The sequence below is a fragment of the Oncorhynchus masou genome, chromosome 30 (genome assembly GCF_036934945.1).
Source record: "Oncorhynchus masou masou isolate Uvic2021 chromosome 30, UVic_Omas_1.1, whole genome shotgun sequence".
NCBI lineage: Eukaryota > Metazoa > Chordata > Actinopteri > Salmoniformes > Salmonidae > Oncorhynchus > Oncorhynchus masou.
Genome location: NC_088241.1, coordinates 1,593,726 through 1,613,494, shown reverse-complemented (window position 1 = coordinate 1,613,494; position 19,769 = coordinate 1,593,726). Strand labels below are relative to the sequence as shown.

Sequence of the window (19,769 nt, the reverse complement as noted above, 5' to 3'; positions counted from 1 at the left end):
GGCCTTTGTCCTAATTGCCAATAATCTGTAATAATGTGTGCTAAGGGCGCCCTCTGCAGGGGATCTGGTAGATCAAGTGGAACGGTTACCCATTCCCCTGCCGAGACACTGTTCGGTTTGGTATGGGACTGTTGGAATTTGAGGTGCGCAAACGGATTAATGCCACAAGTTGTGATGCGTTTCGTTTGTTTCTGCAATAGCGTACCTCTTTCTTAGCAGTTAAAACATTTTATTATAACAAACACAGCACTAGGCATTTTCATTCACAAAGTTTTTTATTTCTATTTATGTAGACCACTGAAAGACCTCTCCCCTGAATCAATTTATCACAGATTGACAGACAGACTCACCAATATTCGAAGCGGGCGCTGTCTAGAGCACCGCCTACTGCTATGTGCTCAACCAATACCTGTATTCCCTCTAGCGGGTCTAGGCGGCTCGTCTGGCTTCGGTCACAAAGGTAACAGGTTGGAGCTGCATTTAACGAATTTATCTGTCTGTCTCGAATTATGGATATGCTCTGCTCTTTCAGAAGTATTTTCTGTCAGATTTAAACATTATCTGTATTAACACCAAGTAAAACAACAGAAGAGGACTCGAAAGTCGAAAATAAATTGTACTACTTTGACCAAATAGCAGGTATGTTTCTGGATGTTGTTTCGTTCGCTCTAGTTAGCGAGCTAGCTAGCGAACTAACCCAGACAGCTAAATTAACTAGCTATTTATGACTGTAGCTTGGGGTTAGCTTGCTAGCTCTAGCTGGTTGGCTTGCGCAATACAGACACATAGCTAACTAATACATTTGTCCGCTCTGTCTTTGGTAACTTGCTCTCTTGTTGGTGTCTTACCCTAAGTTTACTTTTAATGATGGCGAAACGGTGCTGGGTAACGTCACTCAGATTTCGAAGGCCAAGGAGCAGGTGTATCTTTGCATTGCCTCGTCTAGATCTCTCCCGTAGTGGTATTCTCATTTTAAACCATGTGTACAGTCAATGTACCCATCTGTCAATGTCACACATTCTCTTTTTACATGTCAGTTATTTGACGCTTTCTCGGAGCTCATCTTCAACAACTTTGCTCACTGCCTCTCTTCTCCCAAGTTTCGCTAACGCTAGATGATACTATGACGCATACACTGAGGAATTCAATGTAGCCAGTGAACTCTGTTCAAAAGAGACCCAACTTAAGTTATCTAAGCGATTTACCATTCTCTGTCATTTTATTGGCCAACATTCAGTGATTACTCATGGACATGTGGCCTACATAAAGTACCAAGTGGCCAGGGTGTTGTCTCATATCTGATGCAAGATGTCTATGCATTCTTTTGGCTGTTAGTATGTAGAATTTAACATAGAATTTAACACAGCAGTGTATTGATGACCAATGGGAGAAAGCTCAGCCTGAGGGACATGTTTTACTGTTGCCACAGGCACAGAGTGAGAGAGAGACTGACAGGGAGAGTGACAGAGCGTGATAAGACTGTTTACAGATTGAATGCTCTTAGAGCGAGACCCTGAAGTGTGCAGGTAGGTGTGTTTAAGGGGGATGTTTACTGAGCATCAGTGTGGAATATCAGTGACTGGAGGGGTGTATTAGGTGCTTCTATTTGGTGTTTGTGTTCTATTTGGCAACACTGAAGTCTTCTTTGTTATGCCAATGAGTGCCATTAGACTCAGAGAGGAAGAAATGGCTGGTTGTTTGAGTGAGAGGAGTGGAAAAGGGTCTGGTTTAAGTCAAGAATGGGATGAATTGCCAATCACCAAGGAAACGGTCTTAACTGAAGGACTGTCTTGGACCCAAGTTGGTGTGTTGTTTACATTTTCTAATGACAGCAGCATTAATGTGGAAAGTCTTTGGTATTTCAGCCTTCAGCCACTCATGAGGGTAGCCTAGTGGTTAGAGAGTTGGACTAGTAACCAAAAGGTTGCAAGTTCAAATCCCCGAGCTGACAAGGTACAAATCTGTCGTTCTGCCCCTGACCACTGTTCCTCGGCCGTCATTGAAAATAAGAATTTGTTCTTAACTGACTTGCCTAGTTAAATAAAGGTAAAAAAAAAAAGACTGACAGTCATCAGTAGGGCACTATAAATTCTGTGTTGCGGATGGAACACAGAATCTAGACACTAAAATGGAATTCAACAATATTTGAACAATGTTTTTTGTTTTTCTATTAAAGTGTGATTTTGAGTGAACCTGAATAAACTTTGAAAAAATGGAAACCTAGAAAAACAAAATGGAGAAATCAGGCAAAAAATAAACCAGATTTTATAGGGCCCAACAACAGTCATGATATGTAATATATTTGTGTCACCACAGAAGGAGACAGTCACACACATGTAAGGCCATCCTCTTTCAGGTGCTTTCACTGAAGCACTGCCCTATATGCAGGGACAAGGCCTTGGTTGTAGAATACAGTCCAGTATCATGATGAAGCTTAGAGGAGACTAAGTAGGAACAAAGATTTATAGCATACTGACTTTATGCTCTCTATTCTCACTATTTAATGAATCAAAGACAGCCACAGCCATGACTCCATACTGCAGTGGTCTCTTTCCCCACTCTCTCTCTCCTAATTCTCCCATCCCTCCCCAGAGAAGGAGGTGGCCTTAATTCAATTCAGTGCGGGATAATTTAAATTTGAGAGCAGAGCCGGTGGGTTAGGAGACACTAAAGGCGCCTGCATGCATCCTAGCTGAAACGGTTTGGAAGAGTTTATGCGTATATTACGACAGCATTTTGACTTTATTTAAAAAAAACTTTTGTTCATTTTAGCTATTCGGGCACACATTTTCTCTTGAGGCTAGCCGAAGTCTACGCCCCTTCGTCGGGGATTGGTCAACAGTAGGGATTCTTCAACAGTTTTTGTTGTCATTCAACGAGAGATGAATGACAACTGCACCAAACATCTTATAGATGTAGATTTTATTTTTATTTCCTCTAAGATCTCCTCTGCAAAATTACGTCAAAATTAATGACATTACTTGAGTTATTCATTCAGACTATTTTGAAGAAGTGTATACTGGCTACGACATCTCAAAATGGACAAACAGTACTATTACTGTTTTTTTACCCCCCTTGTTTTTCAAGCAAAGGTCTCAGCTAGGCGCCAGCTGAACTGAAGCATGCTGACGCCGTAAGGGAGTCCGTAATCTGAGGACTCTAGAGTCTGAGTGAGGACACCTTCACCTGGTCACACTGTAGTTAGTCTGTTAGGCTGCAGGGCACCGTCCTTTACCTATTCTCTCTAAAGTACATAGTGTGAAGCACTGGCTAAACAGAAGCCTGTTGGTCTTAACCTCAGACAAGTATCCACAGTCGATCTCTGTTGTAGGTCCGGTCAGCTACCTCATGTGCTTCTCTCCAGAGAGAGAGACAGAGATTTAGAACCCAGGGGAGGGTTAGAGAGAGAGAGATGGTGGGATAGAGAGAGGTTAGTGGGATGGAGGGAAGTCTGGAGAGATAGAGGTTAGGAAGATGGATAGAGGTGAGGGATAGAGGTGAGGGAGGGAGGGATAGAGGTTGGGAAGATGGATTGAAGGATAGAAGTTAGGATGGGAGAGAGGGATGGAGGTTAGGGGGAGGGAGGGAGGGAAGAAGGGAGGTTAGAAGGGAGGTTAGAGGGATAGAGGTTAGGAAGATAGATTGAAGGATAGAGAGAGGTTAGGATGGGAGGGAAGAAGGGAGGTTAGAGACAGGTTAGAGCGATAGACAAGTTAAAGAGATGGAGGGTCAGGTGCAGAACAGTGATATAAGTGATGCAGGCAGACAGACTGAAGGAGAGCTGGAGAGGGCCAGGGGGAGAAGAGTGTTGCGTTCCCAGCGTTTCTGCCCTCATTTTCTGCTCCACATCGTTTAGACAATAGGATGGGCTCACCCTCTGTCCCCTGACTGTCTCCCCTTACCATCTTCTCTCCACGGTCCCCTTTCACTGCTTAGCAGCTGAACTGGCCTGTTGGAAGTGGCTTGACACACTGACACAGAAAGATGGGGAGAGAGAAAGGGAGGTGGAGAGGGAAATTACTGGGGTCCACTCCTGTGTTCCTATTATGTTTGGCCCTATTCACTGGCAGTTCTCCCTGCTGAGACTGAGCCTGTTTCACACACGCACAAGCTAGCAGTGTTTCCCAATATGTTTCAGTACCAGGGACAGGCAAGCAATGCTCCTCCCTCCTTAGAATAGCCAAGTGCCTAGATTAAACTGTAGAATGGAATAAATCAATGTCAGGAGGTCAGCAACATACTCCCAGGGACCAGGGATTGAGAAACACTGCTTTAAACTCAGCCTTCTACAACTGATTATGGATGATTAGCCTCTGCATGCAGAAAGAAGGGTTCATGTTGAAGATCCTTTGTATCTGTTGACCAACAGTGGGGTAAAAAAAGTATTTAGTCAGCCACCAATTGTGCAAGTTCTCCCACTTAAAAAGATGAGAGGCCTGTAATTTTCATCATAGGTACACTTTAACTATGACAGACAAAATGAGAGAAAGAAAATCCAGAAAATCACATTGTAGGATTTTTAATGAATTTATTTGCAAATTATGGTGGAAAATAAGTATTTGGTCACCTACAAACAAGCAAGATTTCTGCCTCTCACAGACCTGTAATTGGTGGCTGACTAAATACTTTTTTTGCCCCACTGTATATCTGAAATAAATATCCTAGGCTTTCTGTTGTTCTCTGTCTGAAAGACCTGACTTGTAGCTGGCTTTGGGACCTCTTCACCACTACTTGGCCATTAGGAGGTGTGTGTGTGTGTGTGACTGTGCGCGTGTTACGGTCGTCTGCACTAATGTACAGTGACGGGGGGGGGGGGGGGGGCTTTTTCAATGGCATGCTTTGGATGTCTGTCTTAGGGCGAGGGATGTGCTAAGTGACGAGCTGAACTGTACACACACTGGAGTTGTAATGACAAAGGCATTTTGGGTTATGATTAATTGTCATGCAAATGGACACGGTTATTGTAATTTTTGTTGCAAAATGTTTTGAGCTTATAATGCATCTGTAAAAATGAGTTGGGACTTCTTTGTTAGGAAGAAATAGTCTTTACAGTTTGCAACGAGCCAGGCGGCCCAAACTGCTGCATATACACTGACTCCATTGCACAGAACGCAAGAGAAGTGACACAATTTCTCTAGTTAAATTTTTTTATGTTATCAGGCAATATTAACTAAATATGCAGGTTTAAAAAATATAGACTTGTGTATTGATTTTAGAAAAGCTTTGCTGTTTATGGTTAGGTACACATTGGTGCAACGACAGTGCTTTTTTCGCGAATGCGCTTGTTAAATCACCCGTTTGGCGAAGTAGGCTGTGATTCGATGATAAATTAACAGGCACCGCATCGATTATATGCAATGCAGGACAAGCTAGATAAACTAGTAATATCATCAACCATGTGTAGTTAACTAGTGATTAAGATAGGTTTAATGCTAGCTCGCACCTTACTAGCTCGCACCTTACCTTGGCTCCTTGCTGCACTCGCATAGCAGGTAGTCAGCCTGCCACCCAGTCTCCTCGTGGAGTGCAATGTAATCAGCCACGATCGGTGTACAAAAATGCTGATTACCAATTGTTATGAAAACTTGAAATCGGCCCTAATTAATTGGCCATTCCGATTAATTGGAACCCCTCTAGTTAGGACATACTTAATGAATACCACACAGCTTGGTGACACCCCTGTCTCCAAAATGAATGAGACAAATTAGCCTGCTCCTTCTGACTGTGCCTTTCTGTTTGTAAAATAATTAGAATCTTTCCCACTACATTTAAAAATAGTTCACGCAATATAAGTTTTTCTATCTTCTTGAATATAAAGTTGAATCCCCTTTCTACTAAAATTGTATTTATTATAGCAATTATTTTAGTTCAAGATTGTCCTTCAATTGTCAGTTACAACAGTATACGATAATTCTGCCAAGCCTAACACACACCCATCCCCTAGTCAGATTGACATATTAACCTCAACCTCTTAGTCATTTTGTCATACTCATGTATCTGTCTGTACTGTAATGATATGAGCATAGCCATAGGAAATAGTTTGGGGGTGGGGATGCTCATATCATCATTACAGTACAGACAGATGTTATATGAGTATGACAAAATTACTAAGAGGTTGAGGTTAATCTGTCAATCTGACTAGGGGATGGGTGTGTGTGTCTCCTCTCTCATCCTGATAGCCAGGGCTTTGATTTATACTGGACACCATCTATAAACTGCACAAAGGTCTTCACTGACGCTCTTTACAACACCACTGATCACCTGTGAGTGTGTGGGCCTGCTTGTACACAGTTCATTCCAGAGTGTGTATGAGGAGTGCAGGCATGTGTGGGGGCAGGGCTTCCTATCCACAGGAACAAGAGCTTGACATTGATGTTATCACCACCATGGCACACACTGATAAGAGAGGAAAAACTCTGTACTCTCTGTTTTTGTGTGTCAGTGAGGAAGGCAGCTGGAGAATGAACGTTTGTCTGTGTGTGAATGAGAGAAGGGTGGTAACTGGGTTAGTGCCTGGTGTTGTAGTTGGTTGGTTATAAGTGCAAAGGAGACATGCTAATGAGACATGCGGTGTAATGACCTAGTGATGACAGCTGACCATGCTAATGAGGCATGCGGTGTAATGACCTAGTGATGACAGCTGACCATGCTAATGAGGCATGCGGTGTAATGACCTAGTGATGACAGCTGACCATGTTAATGAGGCATGCTAATGAAACATGTGGTGTAATGACCTAGTCATGACAGCTGACCATGTTAATGAGGCATGCTAATGAGACATGCGGTGTAATGACCTAGTGATGAGAGCTGACCATGTTAATGAGGCATGCAGTGTAATGACCTAGTGATGAGAGCTGACCATGTTAATGAGGCATGCAGTGTAATGACCTAGTGATGAGAGCTGACCATGTTAATGAGGCATGCAGTGTAATGACCTAGTGATGAGAGCTGACCATGTTAATGAGGCATGCAGTGTAATGACCTAGTGATGAGAGCTGACCATGTTAATGAGGCATGCAGTGTAATGACCTAATGATGAGAGCTGACGTGGCACAGGTCACCATAGAGAGGGAGGCGGGAACTCCTGAGACATTTCAACACATGGACATGATACAGTCAGACGTCCACAGTTAAAAACATCAGATGAAGACGGGTGACAAAGGGACATGTAGAGGGAGGGAGACTGAGTTGACTTACTGAGGGAAACAGAGGGAGGATCCTTCACAAGGGCTGGCTATGGATCATGTGTGATTACAGTTGATTGATCTAATAAAGATCCTAGATTGAGGAAGGAGTCTCACCTTTGCTGTGCTGGCTGGGCAGGGCTGGCCTGCCTAGGCAGGGATTTCTAAAGAAGAGGAAAAACTAAACCAACTGGAAGTCAAGAGAGAGAGCAAGAGAGTACACGTAAGGGGAGCCAGAGAGTGGGAGGTAGGGTGTGTGTGTGTTTCCAGGTTAATGAATAATGAAGGTCACTATGAACAAAGTCCATTCTAAAGCAACTCCACTGAGACTCATTCTCTCACACACCTTTAACTTGCAAACCCAATAGAAACACACACAGTCCACCCTCTTTCTGTGTCTGCATGACATTCATACCAGTCAGATATTCAGTTGTACTTTCCGGAGAGAAAACAATAAATTACTGCTGTCACATTCACTTCTTTTAAAGTATAACACTTGGAATTTTATTTATTCATTTAACCTTTATTTAACCAGGTAGGCTAGTTGAGAACAAGTTCTCATTTACAACTGCGACCTGGCCAAGATAAAGCATAGCAGTGTGAACAGACAACAACACAGTCACACATGGAGTAAACAATAAACTGTATTAAAAATAGCTGTATTATTATTGTCTTTCCCCCTCTCCACTTTCTCTCCCCTTTCCCTGTGTCTCCTCCTCCGCCCCGTCCCCTCTCGCTCTCTCCCTCCCCAGTATGAGTACTCCGTCAGGTCGGAAGAGCCCCGTGGACTACGGGGTTCAGATCCGCTTCATCAACGACTCAGGAGGGGGGCTCCCCTCGACCCAGCTGAGATCCAAGCCCCCCTCCACCTCTAAGTACGGGGTGGCTGTCAGGGTCCAGGGCATCGCTGGACAACCCTATGTGGTTATGAAGGATGGGGGCCCAAAGGGAGATTCGTATGGGGTGCAGCTCCGTACCCACTACCCCCCAGGTTACGGCAGTCTGCCCCGCAGGAGAGACAGAGAGGAGGGAGGGGGAGAGGGAGAGGGGGGAGGAGGGCAGGGAGGGGAGTTACGCAGGGCACAGTCACATGGTTCATTACTGGAGAGTGAGGGGGGAGAAGGATTTGGGAGACCACCAGGGGATGGGAGGTCTGGTAGCTATGGGAACCTGGATGGAGGGATTGGGGTCACGGAAGAGAGAACGTATAGAGGAGGGGTGAGGGAGGGGGGTATGGGGAGGAATATAATGTGTGGGTCGTATCAGTCCGGGCTCAATGGGTCACTGGGGAGGGGAGGAGGGAGTCCGTATGCCCCTGACCTCCATCCTTCCCAAACAGATCAGCCCCCCCTGACCATGGCACACCCCCACCCCCAGAGCCTTCCTTACCCAGCACAGCCCCACCCCCAGACCCCCGTCAACAGACTGATCAGCAGGTTTGACGGCAGCAGCAGTACCAGAGAACAACAGAGGGGGCGCTCTCCTGTAGCAGAGGACCCTAGAGACACCATTTCCTCTTCCCTCGCCCCCAACCCCTACTCCTCTTCTTCACCATCTCTCACCCCCAACCCCTACTCCTCCCCTCCCTCCTCCACTCACAGCAGCCTGGGGCGGGGCCAAGGCTCCGTTAGCAAGGCAACGCACCACCCAGTCAATCAGCGGGCTCCGCCGGGGAGGTTTGTCGCTGTGGAGACGCCGTCAGCCAATCGGACAGACCCGCTGGTAAGAGACTGGACGGGAGAGGAGAGCGGTTACTAACTAGTATACTTAGCTAGTACATTATCAATACCTCCAGTAAAGTTTAAAAACATACTAACACTGAGCTCTGTCTAAAGGTGACCCCTGACCTTCTGCTTCAGGGTTCAGAGGTCACCAGTGAGGAGGAGCAGGTCATGCAGACCATCTACAGCATCCTCAGAGAAGGGTACAGCATTTATCTTACGGTGTCATTCAACATTAATTCAGGCCAGTTATCAACATCTTTCTGACCATGTGTGTTTGACCTGTTGTTCACCCTTCAGGACCAGTGAGAGGGACTCAGTCATCAGACACAAAGTCAGGGTGATCTTCCAGAAGATCCAGGGACTCAAGGTACTTTAATATACAGTGCCTTCGGAAAGTATTCAGACCCCTTGACTTTTTCCACGTTTTTGTTATGTTACAGCCTTATTCTAAAATGGATTATATAAAACATTTTCCTCAGCAATCTACACACAATACCCCATAATTACAAAGAAAAACAGGTTGTTCAAATTTTTGTTTTTACGTAAGTATACAGATCCTTTCCCTTTGATTGGAGGCCACCTGTGGTAAATTCAATTGATTGGACATGATTTGGAAAGGCACACACCTGTCTATATAAGGTCCCACAGCTGACAGTGCATGTCAGAGCAAAAACCAAGCTGTTAGGTCAAAGGAATTGTTCGTAGAGCTCCAAGACAGGATCGCGTCGAGTGGCCAGACGGAAGCTACTCCTCGACGGCCTGCTTGGAGTTTGCCAAAAGGCACCTAAAGACTCTTAGAACATGAGAAACAAGATTCTCTGGTCTGATGAAAGCAAGATTAACCCGTTTGGCTTGAATGCCAAGCTTCACGTCTTGAGGAAACCTGGCACCATCCCTACGGTGAAGCGTGGTGGTGGCAGCATCATTCTGTGGGGATGTTTTTCAGCGGCAGTGACTGGGAGACTAGTCCAGATTGAGGGAAAGATGAACGGAGCAAAGTAGAGAGATATTTGATGAAAACGTGCTCATGACCTCAGACTAGAGGTAGACCGATTATGATTTTTCAACGCCTATACTGATTATTGGTGGACCAAACATTTGACAATTACAAAAATACTAAATGAACACTTATTTTAACTTAATATAATACATCAATAAAATCAATTTAGCCTCAAGTAAGAAATGAAACATGTTCAATTTGGTTTAAATAATGCAAAAACAGTGTTGGAGAAGAAAGTAAAAGTGCAATATGTGCTATGTAAGAAAGCTAACCTTTAAGTTCCTTACTCAGAACATGATAACATATGAAAGCTGGTGGTTCCTTTTAACATGAGTCTTCAATATTCCCAGGTAAGAAGTTTTAGGTTGTAGTTATTATAGGAATTATAGGACTATTACCCTCTATACCATTTGCATTTCATTAACCTTTGACTATTGGATGTTCTTATAGGCACTTTAGTATTGCCAGTGTAACAGTATAGCTTCCGTCCCTCTCCTCGCTCCTCCCTGGGCTCGAACCAGGAACACAACGACAACAGCCACCCTCGAAGCAGCGTTACCCATGCAGAGCAAGGACACAACTACTGCAAGTCTCAGAGCGAGTGATGTTTGAAACGCTATTAGCGCGCTAACTAGCTAGCCATTTCACTTCGGTTACACCAGCCTCATCTCGGGAGTGGATAGGCTTGAAGTCATAAACAGCGCAATGCTTGACGCACAACGAAGAGCTGCTGGCAAAACGCACGAAAGTGCTGTTTGAATGAATGTTTACGCGCCTGCTTCTGCCTACCACCGCTCAGTCAGATACTTGTATGCTTGTATGCTCAGTCAGATTATATGCAACGCAGGACACGCTAGATAATATCTAGTAATATCATCAACCATGTGTAGTTAACTAGTGATTATGATTTATTGTTTTTTATAAGATAAGTTTAATGCTAGCTAGCGACTTACCTTGGCTTCTACTGCATTCGTGTAACAGGCAGTCTCCTTGTTGGAGTGCAACGAGAGAGAGGCAGGTCGTTATTGCGTTGGACTAGTTAACTGTAAGGTTGCAAGATTGGGACCCCTGAGCTGACTAGGTGAAAATCTGTTCTGCCCCTGAACGAGGCAGTTAATCCACCCCACCGTTCCTAGGCCGTCATTGAAAATAAGAATGAGTTCTTAACTGAGAAGAATGTGAGAAACTCCAAATACAGGTGTGCCAAGCTTTTATTTTATTAGTTATTTAAACTTTTATTTAACTAGGCAAGTCAGTTAAGAACAGATTACCATGACAGGCAACCAAAAGGCACAAAGCCTCTTTCGGGGACATACCCAAGAAGAAGAGGCTGTAATCGCTGCCAAAGGTGCTTCAACAAAGTACTGCGTAGAGGGTCTGAATACTTATGTCAACGTGATATTTCAGTTTTTATTTTTAATACATTTGCAAAAATGTCTAAACCTGTTTTTGCTTTGTCATTATGGGGTATTGTGTGTAGATTGATGGACAACAACAATTTAATTCATGTCAGAATAAACATCTCTGCAGCACTCTAATATACGTCGCTGCAGCACTCTAATATACGTCGCTATATCAGTTTGTCATTGGTCGTGCTAGCTGTCGTTCTATGGGGTATCCACTAAAGTCACTCTCCCCCTCTCAGCCCAGTGAGAGTTCTGGTGAGGAGTGGAGGAGAGAAAAGAGGGATCTGGAGAGGAAGATGTTGGAGCTACAGACCTCTCTACAGGAGGAGAGGAGGGTGAGTGGAGGAGAGTAGGAGAAAAAGAGAAAGGAGTGATCATTTGGGACGTGATGGAAAGAGTAGAGCGATGGTGTTTGTTTGGCACCTAGGAGACGCTCACGGTGAGCTGTTTCAACAGTACACACACCAGCTGAGCCCACCGTGTGTGCGTTTTCTGAGAGGAGCTGATGTTTTTAGTGGCAGTCTAATCTGAATGCCCTAAAAGCCCTGTAAATGGACCACAGATGATTTTAAACCAGTTTAAACCTGTTGGGTTATAGGTGGACACACACAGTATTCTATCTGATAATGAGTCATTATGTGTTGGCTTAAGGGAGTTGGACTAGTATTTAACTCTAACACCCTATAATCACTTAATCATGTATGTGAATTCTACTGAGGAAACACGCAAGGCTGTCTGACACTATTTTGAAGAACACACAGACATAAAAGCACAGCATGTTTAAATAGAGAATCATGCCTGTTCTCCAAAATATTTCTAATGGTGTAATTAAATACTACCACTCTGTCACCTCCCCACTGTCTGTCGTTGTCTGATGTTGTGGTGGTCATCTAGCCTACAGTACAGGACTGTGTGTGTGCATAGGGCTCTGTGGGCAGCTCTGACCCTGTGTTAAAGGCAGAGCTGGATTCATGTCTGGATGAGAACATGCAGCTCCAGGAGACTGTGGACAGGAAGAAGACTGAACTACACCAGACACACTCTGAGTGAGTAACAGTGAGCAGGACAAATGACCTGGGTAGAGGGAAACCTTGAGAGGAACCAGGCAGGTTGAAAGTGACTCCAGGCTGCTGGATCAGAACTGGTTATAATGATGGCTTATTGAAAGGTTCTTTGTTAGTGTTGAGATAAAGAGCATCAGATCTCTCTTGTAAAATAGATTTAAAAATAATCTCAATGAGAATGACCTGTAGAAATAAAGGTTAAATGAATAAATCACGGTCTCTGTCAGGCTGAGTCAGTTGCGTATGGAGAGAGAGAGTGCTGAGTCCAGAGTCAGAGAGATGGAGGACCGACTGGGCGAGCTACAGGAGGAGCTGAGGACAGAGAATGGCAACAAGACGGTAACACAACATTTGGGTGGTCTTGAGACACAAGATCTTTGTTGTGCACTCTTTGTAACTGTCCTGTAGAATGTGTTATGTGTGTATTGTGTGTCTACAGGACCTGGTGACGTGTCAAGCGTCTCTGTTGGAGGTGTCCATGTTGAAGCAGAAGTTGGAGGATTCTCTGAGACAGAGAGAGAGGGAGCTGACGGCCCTGAAGGGAGCTCTGAAGGACGAGGTGGCCACGCACGACAAAGACATGGAGACACTTCGAGAACAGTACAGCACTGACATGGAGAGACTGAGGAGTACCGTGGAGCAGGTCTCACAGGTACACACCCACGTTTCAACTTTTATTCACCACGGCCAGAGGATACAACCGGTGGAAAACGGTAGTCAAATTCTTACTTGAGAGCTCTTTCCCACCCACACGCGGGCACTGAGGGAGCAGCAGAGCGTGAAGTGATTGAGACCCACTGGACTTGCTTCACACCGGTGCATTATAGCAGGAACAACAAGTGATTACACCGTTACGTTTGACTGCACAGACAAAGCCACAAGCAGTACATCAGCTGATCTCACATTCTTAATGACACGTCTTACTCCCTCTCTCTCTCTCATATCCACCCTCCCTCTCTTCTCTCCCCCTACCCCTCTCCCCACACTCTCATATCCACCCTCCCTCTCTTCTCTCCCCCTACCTCTCTCTCTCCCCACACTCTCATATCCACCCTCCCTCTCTTCTCTCCCCCCTACCTCTCTCTCTCTCCACACTCTCATATCCACCCTCCCTCTCTTCTCTCCCCCCTACCTCTCTCTCTCTCCACACTCTCATATCCACCCTCCCTCTCTTCTCTCCCCCCTACCTCTCTCTCTCTCCACACTCTCATATCCACCCTCCCTTTCTCTCCCCCTTTCTCTTCTCTCTCATATCCACTCTCTTCTCTCTCTCATCCACCCTCCCTCTCTCTCCCCCTCCTTCTCTCTCCCCAGTCTCAGGCGGGTATCGAGTCAGAGCGGTTGCGTGTGAATGCGTCGGTACGTACTCTACAGCAGCAGCTGGAAGACTGCAGGGACGAGAGTGGCCACTGGATGACGCAGTTCCACAATACTAGAGATGAACTACGGACCACCAAACAGGAGTGAGTACACACACCTACAGAGAATTCAACCTTACTGTGAAATGCTTACTTACAAGCCCTTAACCAACAATGCAGTTTTGAGAAAAATAGGAGTTAAGTAAAATAGATAAGTAATAAATAACAATAACAAAGGAAGTTTGACTGGTACACGTACACACACACTTCACTTACAAAGTCTTGCACATCTCTTCCTGTTTTTCAACCATCCATGTATAGATCTATGTAACCATCCACATGTCCCATTTCTATCCTCTGTTCTCTCAGTTCTCTCATTCTGTACCGTTAATGTCTCCTCCTCATTGTGTCTTATTGGCTAGAGACCCATCCATCACCCCTGAGCCACTGTGAGGGAGCCTATATATGTGCTGTCTATGCTGTATATAGGTTATAGCCGTTGCTAGTAGCTGTTGCTAGTAGCCGTTGCTAACCCAATTTCCGCGCCCCTGTGGAAATGTAATTAACATATTAAAAAATCCCATCAAAATGTCTCGGTTTAAGCTAGAGATGTTTTTTTTTGCATGGGCTGCATGCATGTTAGTAGCTGTGGTATTACCATCTTAAAACAATTCCATATTTTAGAATCCCCCGGCTTAGACTCTAGAGGGTTTTAACAGCTGCGGTTAATAGCCGGGATTTATGGCCGTGTAGCTGACATTCCAGTTAAACCAGCTTCTGTGTTTCTCTATTTGACGGATTGACTGACTGAAGAAATTGTGTTACCATAGAATTTTATTTTTTTCATTTTAACAACAAAACGTTTGATCAACTTTGAGGGACTGATATCAGCATTGGAGATTGAACTGTAGCTTCTGTGATCAAACTAAATGATGTCGGATCAGTGCTCATCTGTGACTTGATTTCTAGATTTTGAAATGGATCTTGTATTGGTTAAAATGGTGTGTGTTTGTGTTGCAGGATGCTGCAGGCTCGTCTGGAGAAAGAGGAGCTTGAGGAAGAACTGAATGAAGTACAGGAGAGGGTCAACACCATGAAACAGCAGATACCAGACCCCAGTCATACACAAACACTCAATCAGGTACACACACACACACACACACACACTGATTCTGACAAACACACACTCTCAACAAGGTACACACTGACACTGTTCTCCACTGTCATTTCAGGAGCTGCAGAGTTTGCGTGCCGATCTGCAGCAGGCCCAATCAGAGGCAGAGAAGAAAAGGGCTGAGCTCGATAAAAAGGTTATGGAGGTAATCTCCCTGAAGAAGGCCAACCAGGAGCAGGAGGCGGAGCTCAAGTATGAGATGGACAGGCTGAGGGGCCAATCAAATCGAGCCAAAGAGGATCTGGCCAAGGCCCAGGAGAGAACCAAACAGGTGTGTGTTGTGTAGTACCAGCTATGTGACTGGGAAAGATGGCCACTTTTCCTCCCTTATATTCATAATCTCCATCCTTCTCTCAACCACTCACCTCTTTTGTTTCTCTCCATAGCTCCCTGACCCGTCGGTCGTGTCTGGCCTGCAGTCAGAGTTGACTGATGCTCGTGGGGAGAGAGACCGACTGGGAGAGAAACTCTCCAGCACTGAGCAGGAGCTGCAGTCAAACACAGAGCGGCTGGCCAGAACCCAGACAGAACTAAACGCTCTCAGAGACTCACAGCAGGAGCAGGAGGCAGCTAACACACGCCTCCGAGAGAAACTCTCACGCCTGGAGGTGAGACATACACACACTACCTCTTTCTCACAGCTCTTTGTTAGTGGGTGTGTTGTTTCACAGTATGTATTTGTGTGTGTGTCCCCAGTCTCAGCTGGCTTCCAGTGCATCAGAGAGTTCGGAGGCAGAGCTGTCCCTCCAGGCGGAGTTGAGGGGGCTGAGGCAGGATCTTGACGAGGCCAGGAGAGAAGCCTCTCGGCTGGGCCAGGACCACCGGCAGCTCAGCCTGCGTCTGGAGGACATGGAGAAGGAGAGGGACCAGCTCACACATACCAACACACAGCTGGAGGAACAGAGGAGACAGCAGGAGCGGTCCCTAGACAAACTCAATAAGGAGGTGAGGAGTTTGTGTCTACATGGGCTTTTCTGATGCTCTGTGTACAGCATTGAAGTGCTGTATTTACAAATGTACACTGCAAATAAAAATCTCTCTCTCTCTGTCCTCTTACTCCTCGCGATCTCCCTACTCTCACTCTGCCTCTTTCTCTGTCCATGTAGTTTGAGTCTCTGTCCCAGTCGTCTGGTGAGGAGGTGCAGGTTCTCAGGGCCCAGCTGGAGGAACAGAGAGAGAGATCTCGCAGGGAGACACAGGAGGCCCAGAGGCAGGGCAATGACACACTGGTAGAACTGGAGAGGAGCCAGACTTCCCACAAGATGCTGGAGGAGGAGGTGAGAGAGGAGGAGGAAAGGGTCTTCAGGAGGTGAGAGAGAGAGATGGATGGAGGGAGGAAAGGACTGGGTGAGAGAGGAGGAGGGAAAGAGGGAGGAGACAGAGGAGGAAAGGGTCTTCAAGAGGTGATTGTATTGGTCAGGGGGAGTCAACTCTCACCCTTCCGGAGCCTGCTGCTTTTCTCTTCTACCTGCTAATGAATTGTACCCACCTGGTGTCCGAGGTCTAAATCAGTCCCTCATTAGAGGGGAACAATGACAAAACACAGTGGAACTGGCTTTGAGGTCCAGAGATGAGTTTGAGGGGTGAAGGTGTTTTGTCTTTAACGCTGATCCAGAATGTGTGTGTGTCGTGCGCCAGGTGTCCCGTCAGAAGAAGGAGCTGCTCTCTGTGGTTGAGGAGCGAGACAATATCCAGCTGGACAAGGAGCTGCTCACCAACCGCCTGCACCACCTAGAGGCTGAACTGGAGAACAGCAGGAGCAGCCTCACAGACAAGAGCAGGGAGCTCCGCAGCACTGAGGACAAGATTAAACGGTTGGAGCTGGAGCTGGAGGAGGAGAAGGGATCTGTGGAGCTACTCACTGACAGAGTCACCAGGACCAGAGACCAGGTACACACACACACACACTATAAATGTGTGTCTAGCAGCTTTCACCAGTCTGTTGGTTAAGAGTTGAAAGAACCAGGACCAAGCTAGGAAAATAATGTATTTATTAACTCTCACCTCACCCTCTTTCTCCTCTCACCCTGTCTGGCGCTCCTCTGTCTGGCGCTCCTGTCTGGCGCTCTTCTGTCTCTCTGTCTGTGTGCAGATGGAGCAGCTGCGTTCAGAGCTGATGCAGGAGAGATCCTCCAGACAGGACCTGGAGCTGGACAAGAATGCCCTAGAAAGACATGTACGTTAAGTCTGTGTCTCCACTGAAATATCTTAAGGTCTGAGTGATGATTGATTATGCTTAAATCTCTCTCTCTCCAGTTGAAGGAGTTGAAGACCAGAGTATCTGATATGGAGGGTCAGTCTCGCTCCTCTGTAGGAGTGGCTCAGCTGGAGAGTAAAGTTCACGAGTTGGAGGAACGCCTCCACAGCGAGGATAGGTACACCGCACACTATACGTCCCACAATGCACCACACCCCAGGAACTACAGATGCCACAATGTACCACATAGTCTAGAATATGATATTTTGTAACCAAAGCTGATTTTTGTGGTTGGTATGGTAGTTCACTGTTAGTTAGAGAAGTGTACCTTTAAATTGACATTCACATTATTGATGACAAGTAAAGCTTATGATATTATGAACTGGTCACACATCTGTATCCAGAATCACCTTGTTCATGTTTGTGCTAAACATTTGTGTGTGTGTCTTAGGGAGAAGAACTCCATGTTGTCGTCTCAGCGTCGCCTGGAGAAGAAACTGAAGGAGCTCAACTTTACCCTGGAGGAAGAGAGACACCAACACACAGAACAGAGAGACCAGGTACACACGTGCGCGCACACACACACACACACACACACACACACACACACACACACACACACACACACACACACACACTTTCTCACCCTGACTGATTCCTCTGTGTTGTAGCTGTCTCTGCGTGTGAAGGCTCTGAAGAGACAGGTGGATGAGGGGGAGACCGAGGTAGAGAGGATGGAGGGATTGAGGAGGAAGGCCCAGAGAGAGATGGAGGAACAGATGGAACTAAAGGAGGCCTTACAGGGCAGAGTCACCGCGCTGGAGACTGAGCTTAAGTAAGTCTATGTGTGTTGTGTTTCCAAGTCTGACACTCTACCTGTTTGACATGTTAGATTACTAAGTATCTCCTTTCTCCTAGATGTGGCTCTTCTTCTCAACCAGCCCAATTCTCTCTGTTCTCTTCCACTCCCTCCAGACCTCTTTCTGTTCCTCTGTTCTCTTCCACTCCCTCCAGACCTCTTTCTGTTCCTCTGTTCTCTTCCACTCCCTCCAGACCTCTTTCTGTTCCTCTGTTCTCCTCTACTCCCTCCACGACCTCTTTCTGTTCTCCTCTACTCCCTCCACGACCTCTTTCTGTTCTCTTCCACTCCCTCCAGACCTCTTTCTGTTCCTCTGTTCTCCTCTACTCCCTCCACGACCTCTTTCTGTTCTCTTCCACTCCCTCCAGACCTCTTTCTGTTCCTCTGTTCTCCTCTACTCCCTCCACGACCTCTTTCTGTTCTCCTCTACTCCCTCCACGACCTCTTTCTGTTCTCCTCTACTCCCTCCACGACCTCTTTCTGTTCTCTTCCACTCCCTCCAGACCTCTTTCTGTTCCTCTGTTCTCCTCTACTCCCTCCACGACCTCTTTCTGTTCTCTTCCACTCCCTCCAGACCTCTTTCTGTTCCTCTGTTCTCCTCTACTCCCTCCACGACCTCTTTCTGTTCTCCTCCACGACCTCCAGACCTCTTTCTGTTCCTCTGTTCTCCTCCACTCCTCTTTCTGTTCCTCTTGTCATTGGTAATGAGTTCAGTGAGCTGACATTTACTGGCAGCCTGTTCACAGCCAAACTAGCGTGCGGTGTGTGTGTGTGTGTTGTGTATCATTCTATGGATCACTGAGCTCCTCTCTGATCTCTCAACAGAGATGCTGCTATTAGACACACGTCATTACAGAATAAAGCAGTCGGATTCAAACACACACACACACACACACACTTCTTCAACAGTCACACTCACCCAGCTGTGTAAAGGTGTCTCATTAAACCCCACTCAACAGTGCTGTGGGAACACACACACACGTACGTACGTATGTGCAGGTCAGCTGTGAAGGGGGAGGCAGAGACAGATCTAGCAGACAGAGCAGTCATCCCTGTATGTATTGTATGTCACACCAGTCAGTTCCCATATCTGACCAGCAGAGGGCTCTCTCCCTGACAGATACTACAGGGAACTACACTGTCTACTGTAGAAGTCAACTGTCTACTCCCACACGTTTGCTGAGACCCACCTACGGCCTCTGTTATAGTGAACAATAGATGATGAAGATAACATTTCTGAAGCTGATGGTGGTGTGTTTCAGGAGGAAGGTGCAGCAGGCGCAGCGTCAGGCCCTGGACTCGTCAGCTCTGAGCTCTGACGAAGATGATGAAGGCCTGTACAACCCCTCCAGCATCACGTCCATCCTCACTGGGAGCAACCTTCACACCAGCTCCTGCTAGAGGGAGGGAGGGAGGGGGGGAGGGGTAATGGCAACCTTCACACCAGCTCCTGCTAGAGGGAGGGAGGGGGAGGGGTAGTGGCAACCTTCACACCAGCTCCTGCTAGAGGGTGGGGTAGTGGCAACCTTCACACCAGCTCCTGCTAGAGGAAGGGAGGGGGGGGGGGGTAGTGGCAACCTTCACACCAGCTCCTGCTAGAGGAAGGGAGGGGGGTAGTGGCAACCTTCACACCAGCTCCGGCTAGAGGGAGGGAGGGGTAGTGGCAACCTTCACACCAGCTCCTGCTAGAGGAAGGGAGTGGGGGGGTAGTGGCAACCTTCACACCAGCTCCTGCTAGAGGAAGGGGGGGTAGTGGCAACCTTCACACCAGCTCCTGCTAGAGGAAGGGAGTGGGGGGGGGGA

The 19,769-nt window shown here is 46.5% G+C and overlaps 1 protein-coding gene across 3 annotated transcripts; it reads left to right on the top strand.

Annotated features, from left to right (window-relative positions):
• The first annotated feature begins 438 nt into the window (after positions 1-438).
• LOC135521768 (cingulin-like) lies at positions 439-19,372 on the top strand. Of its 3 annotated transcripts, none has more exons than XM_064947485.1 (20): positions 439-460; positions 7,937-8,906; positions 9,020-9,108; positions 9,206-9,275; positions 11,554-11,649; positions 12,239-12,360; positions 12,606-12,717; positions 12,818-13,030; positions 13,693-13,841; positions 14,757-14,877; positions 14,969-15,181; positions 15,297-15,518; positions 15,607-15,855; positions 16,017-16,187; positions 16,549-16,800; positions 17,003-17,086; positions 17,167-17,285; positions 17,559-17,667; positions 17,779-17,942; positions 19,229-19,372. In XM_064947485.1, the coding sequence occupies exons 2-20, from the start codon at positions 7,938-7,940 to the stop codon at positions 19,365-19,367; spliced, it is 3,663 nt and encodes a 1,220-aa protein (XP_064803557.1). In that variant the 5' UTR covers positions 439-460; position 7,937; the 3' UTR covers positions 19,368-19,372. The 3 variants fall into 3 exon arrangements, with proteins under 3 accessions (XP_064803557.1, XP_064803558.1, XP_064803556.1); XM_064947486.1 differs by having other exon boundaries at positions 444-639; positions 9,044-9,108; XM_064947484.1 differs by having other exon boundaries at positions 444-639.
• Positions 19,373-19,769: the final 397 nt, after the last annotated feature.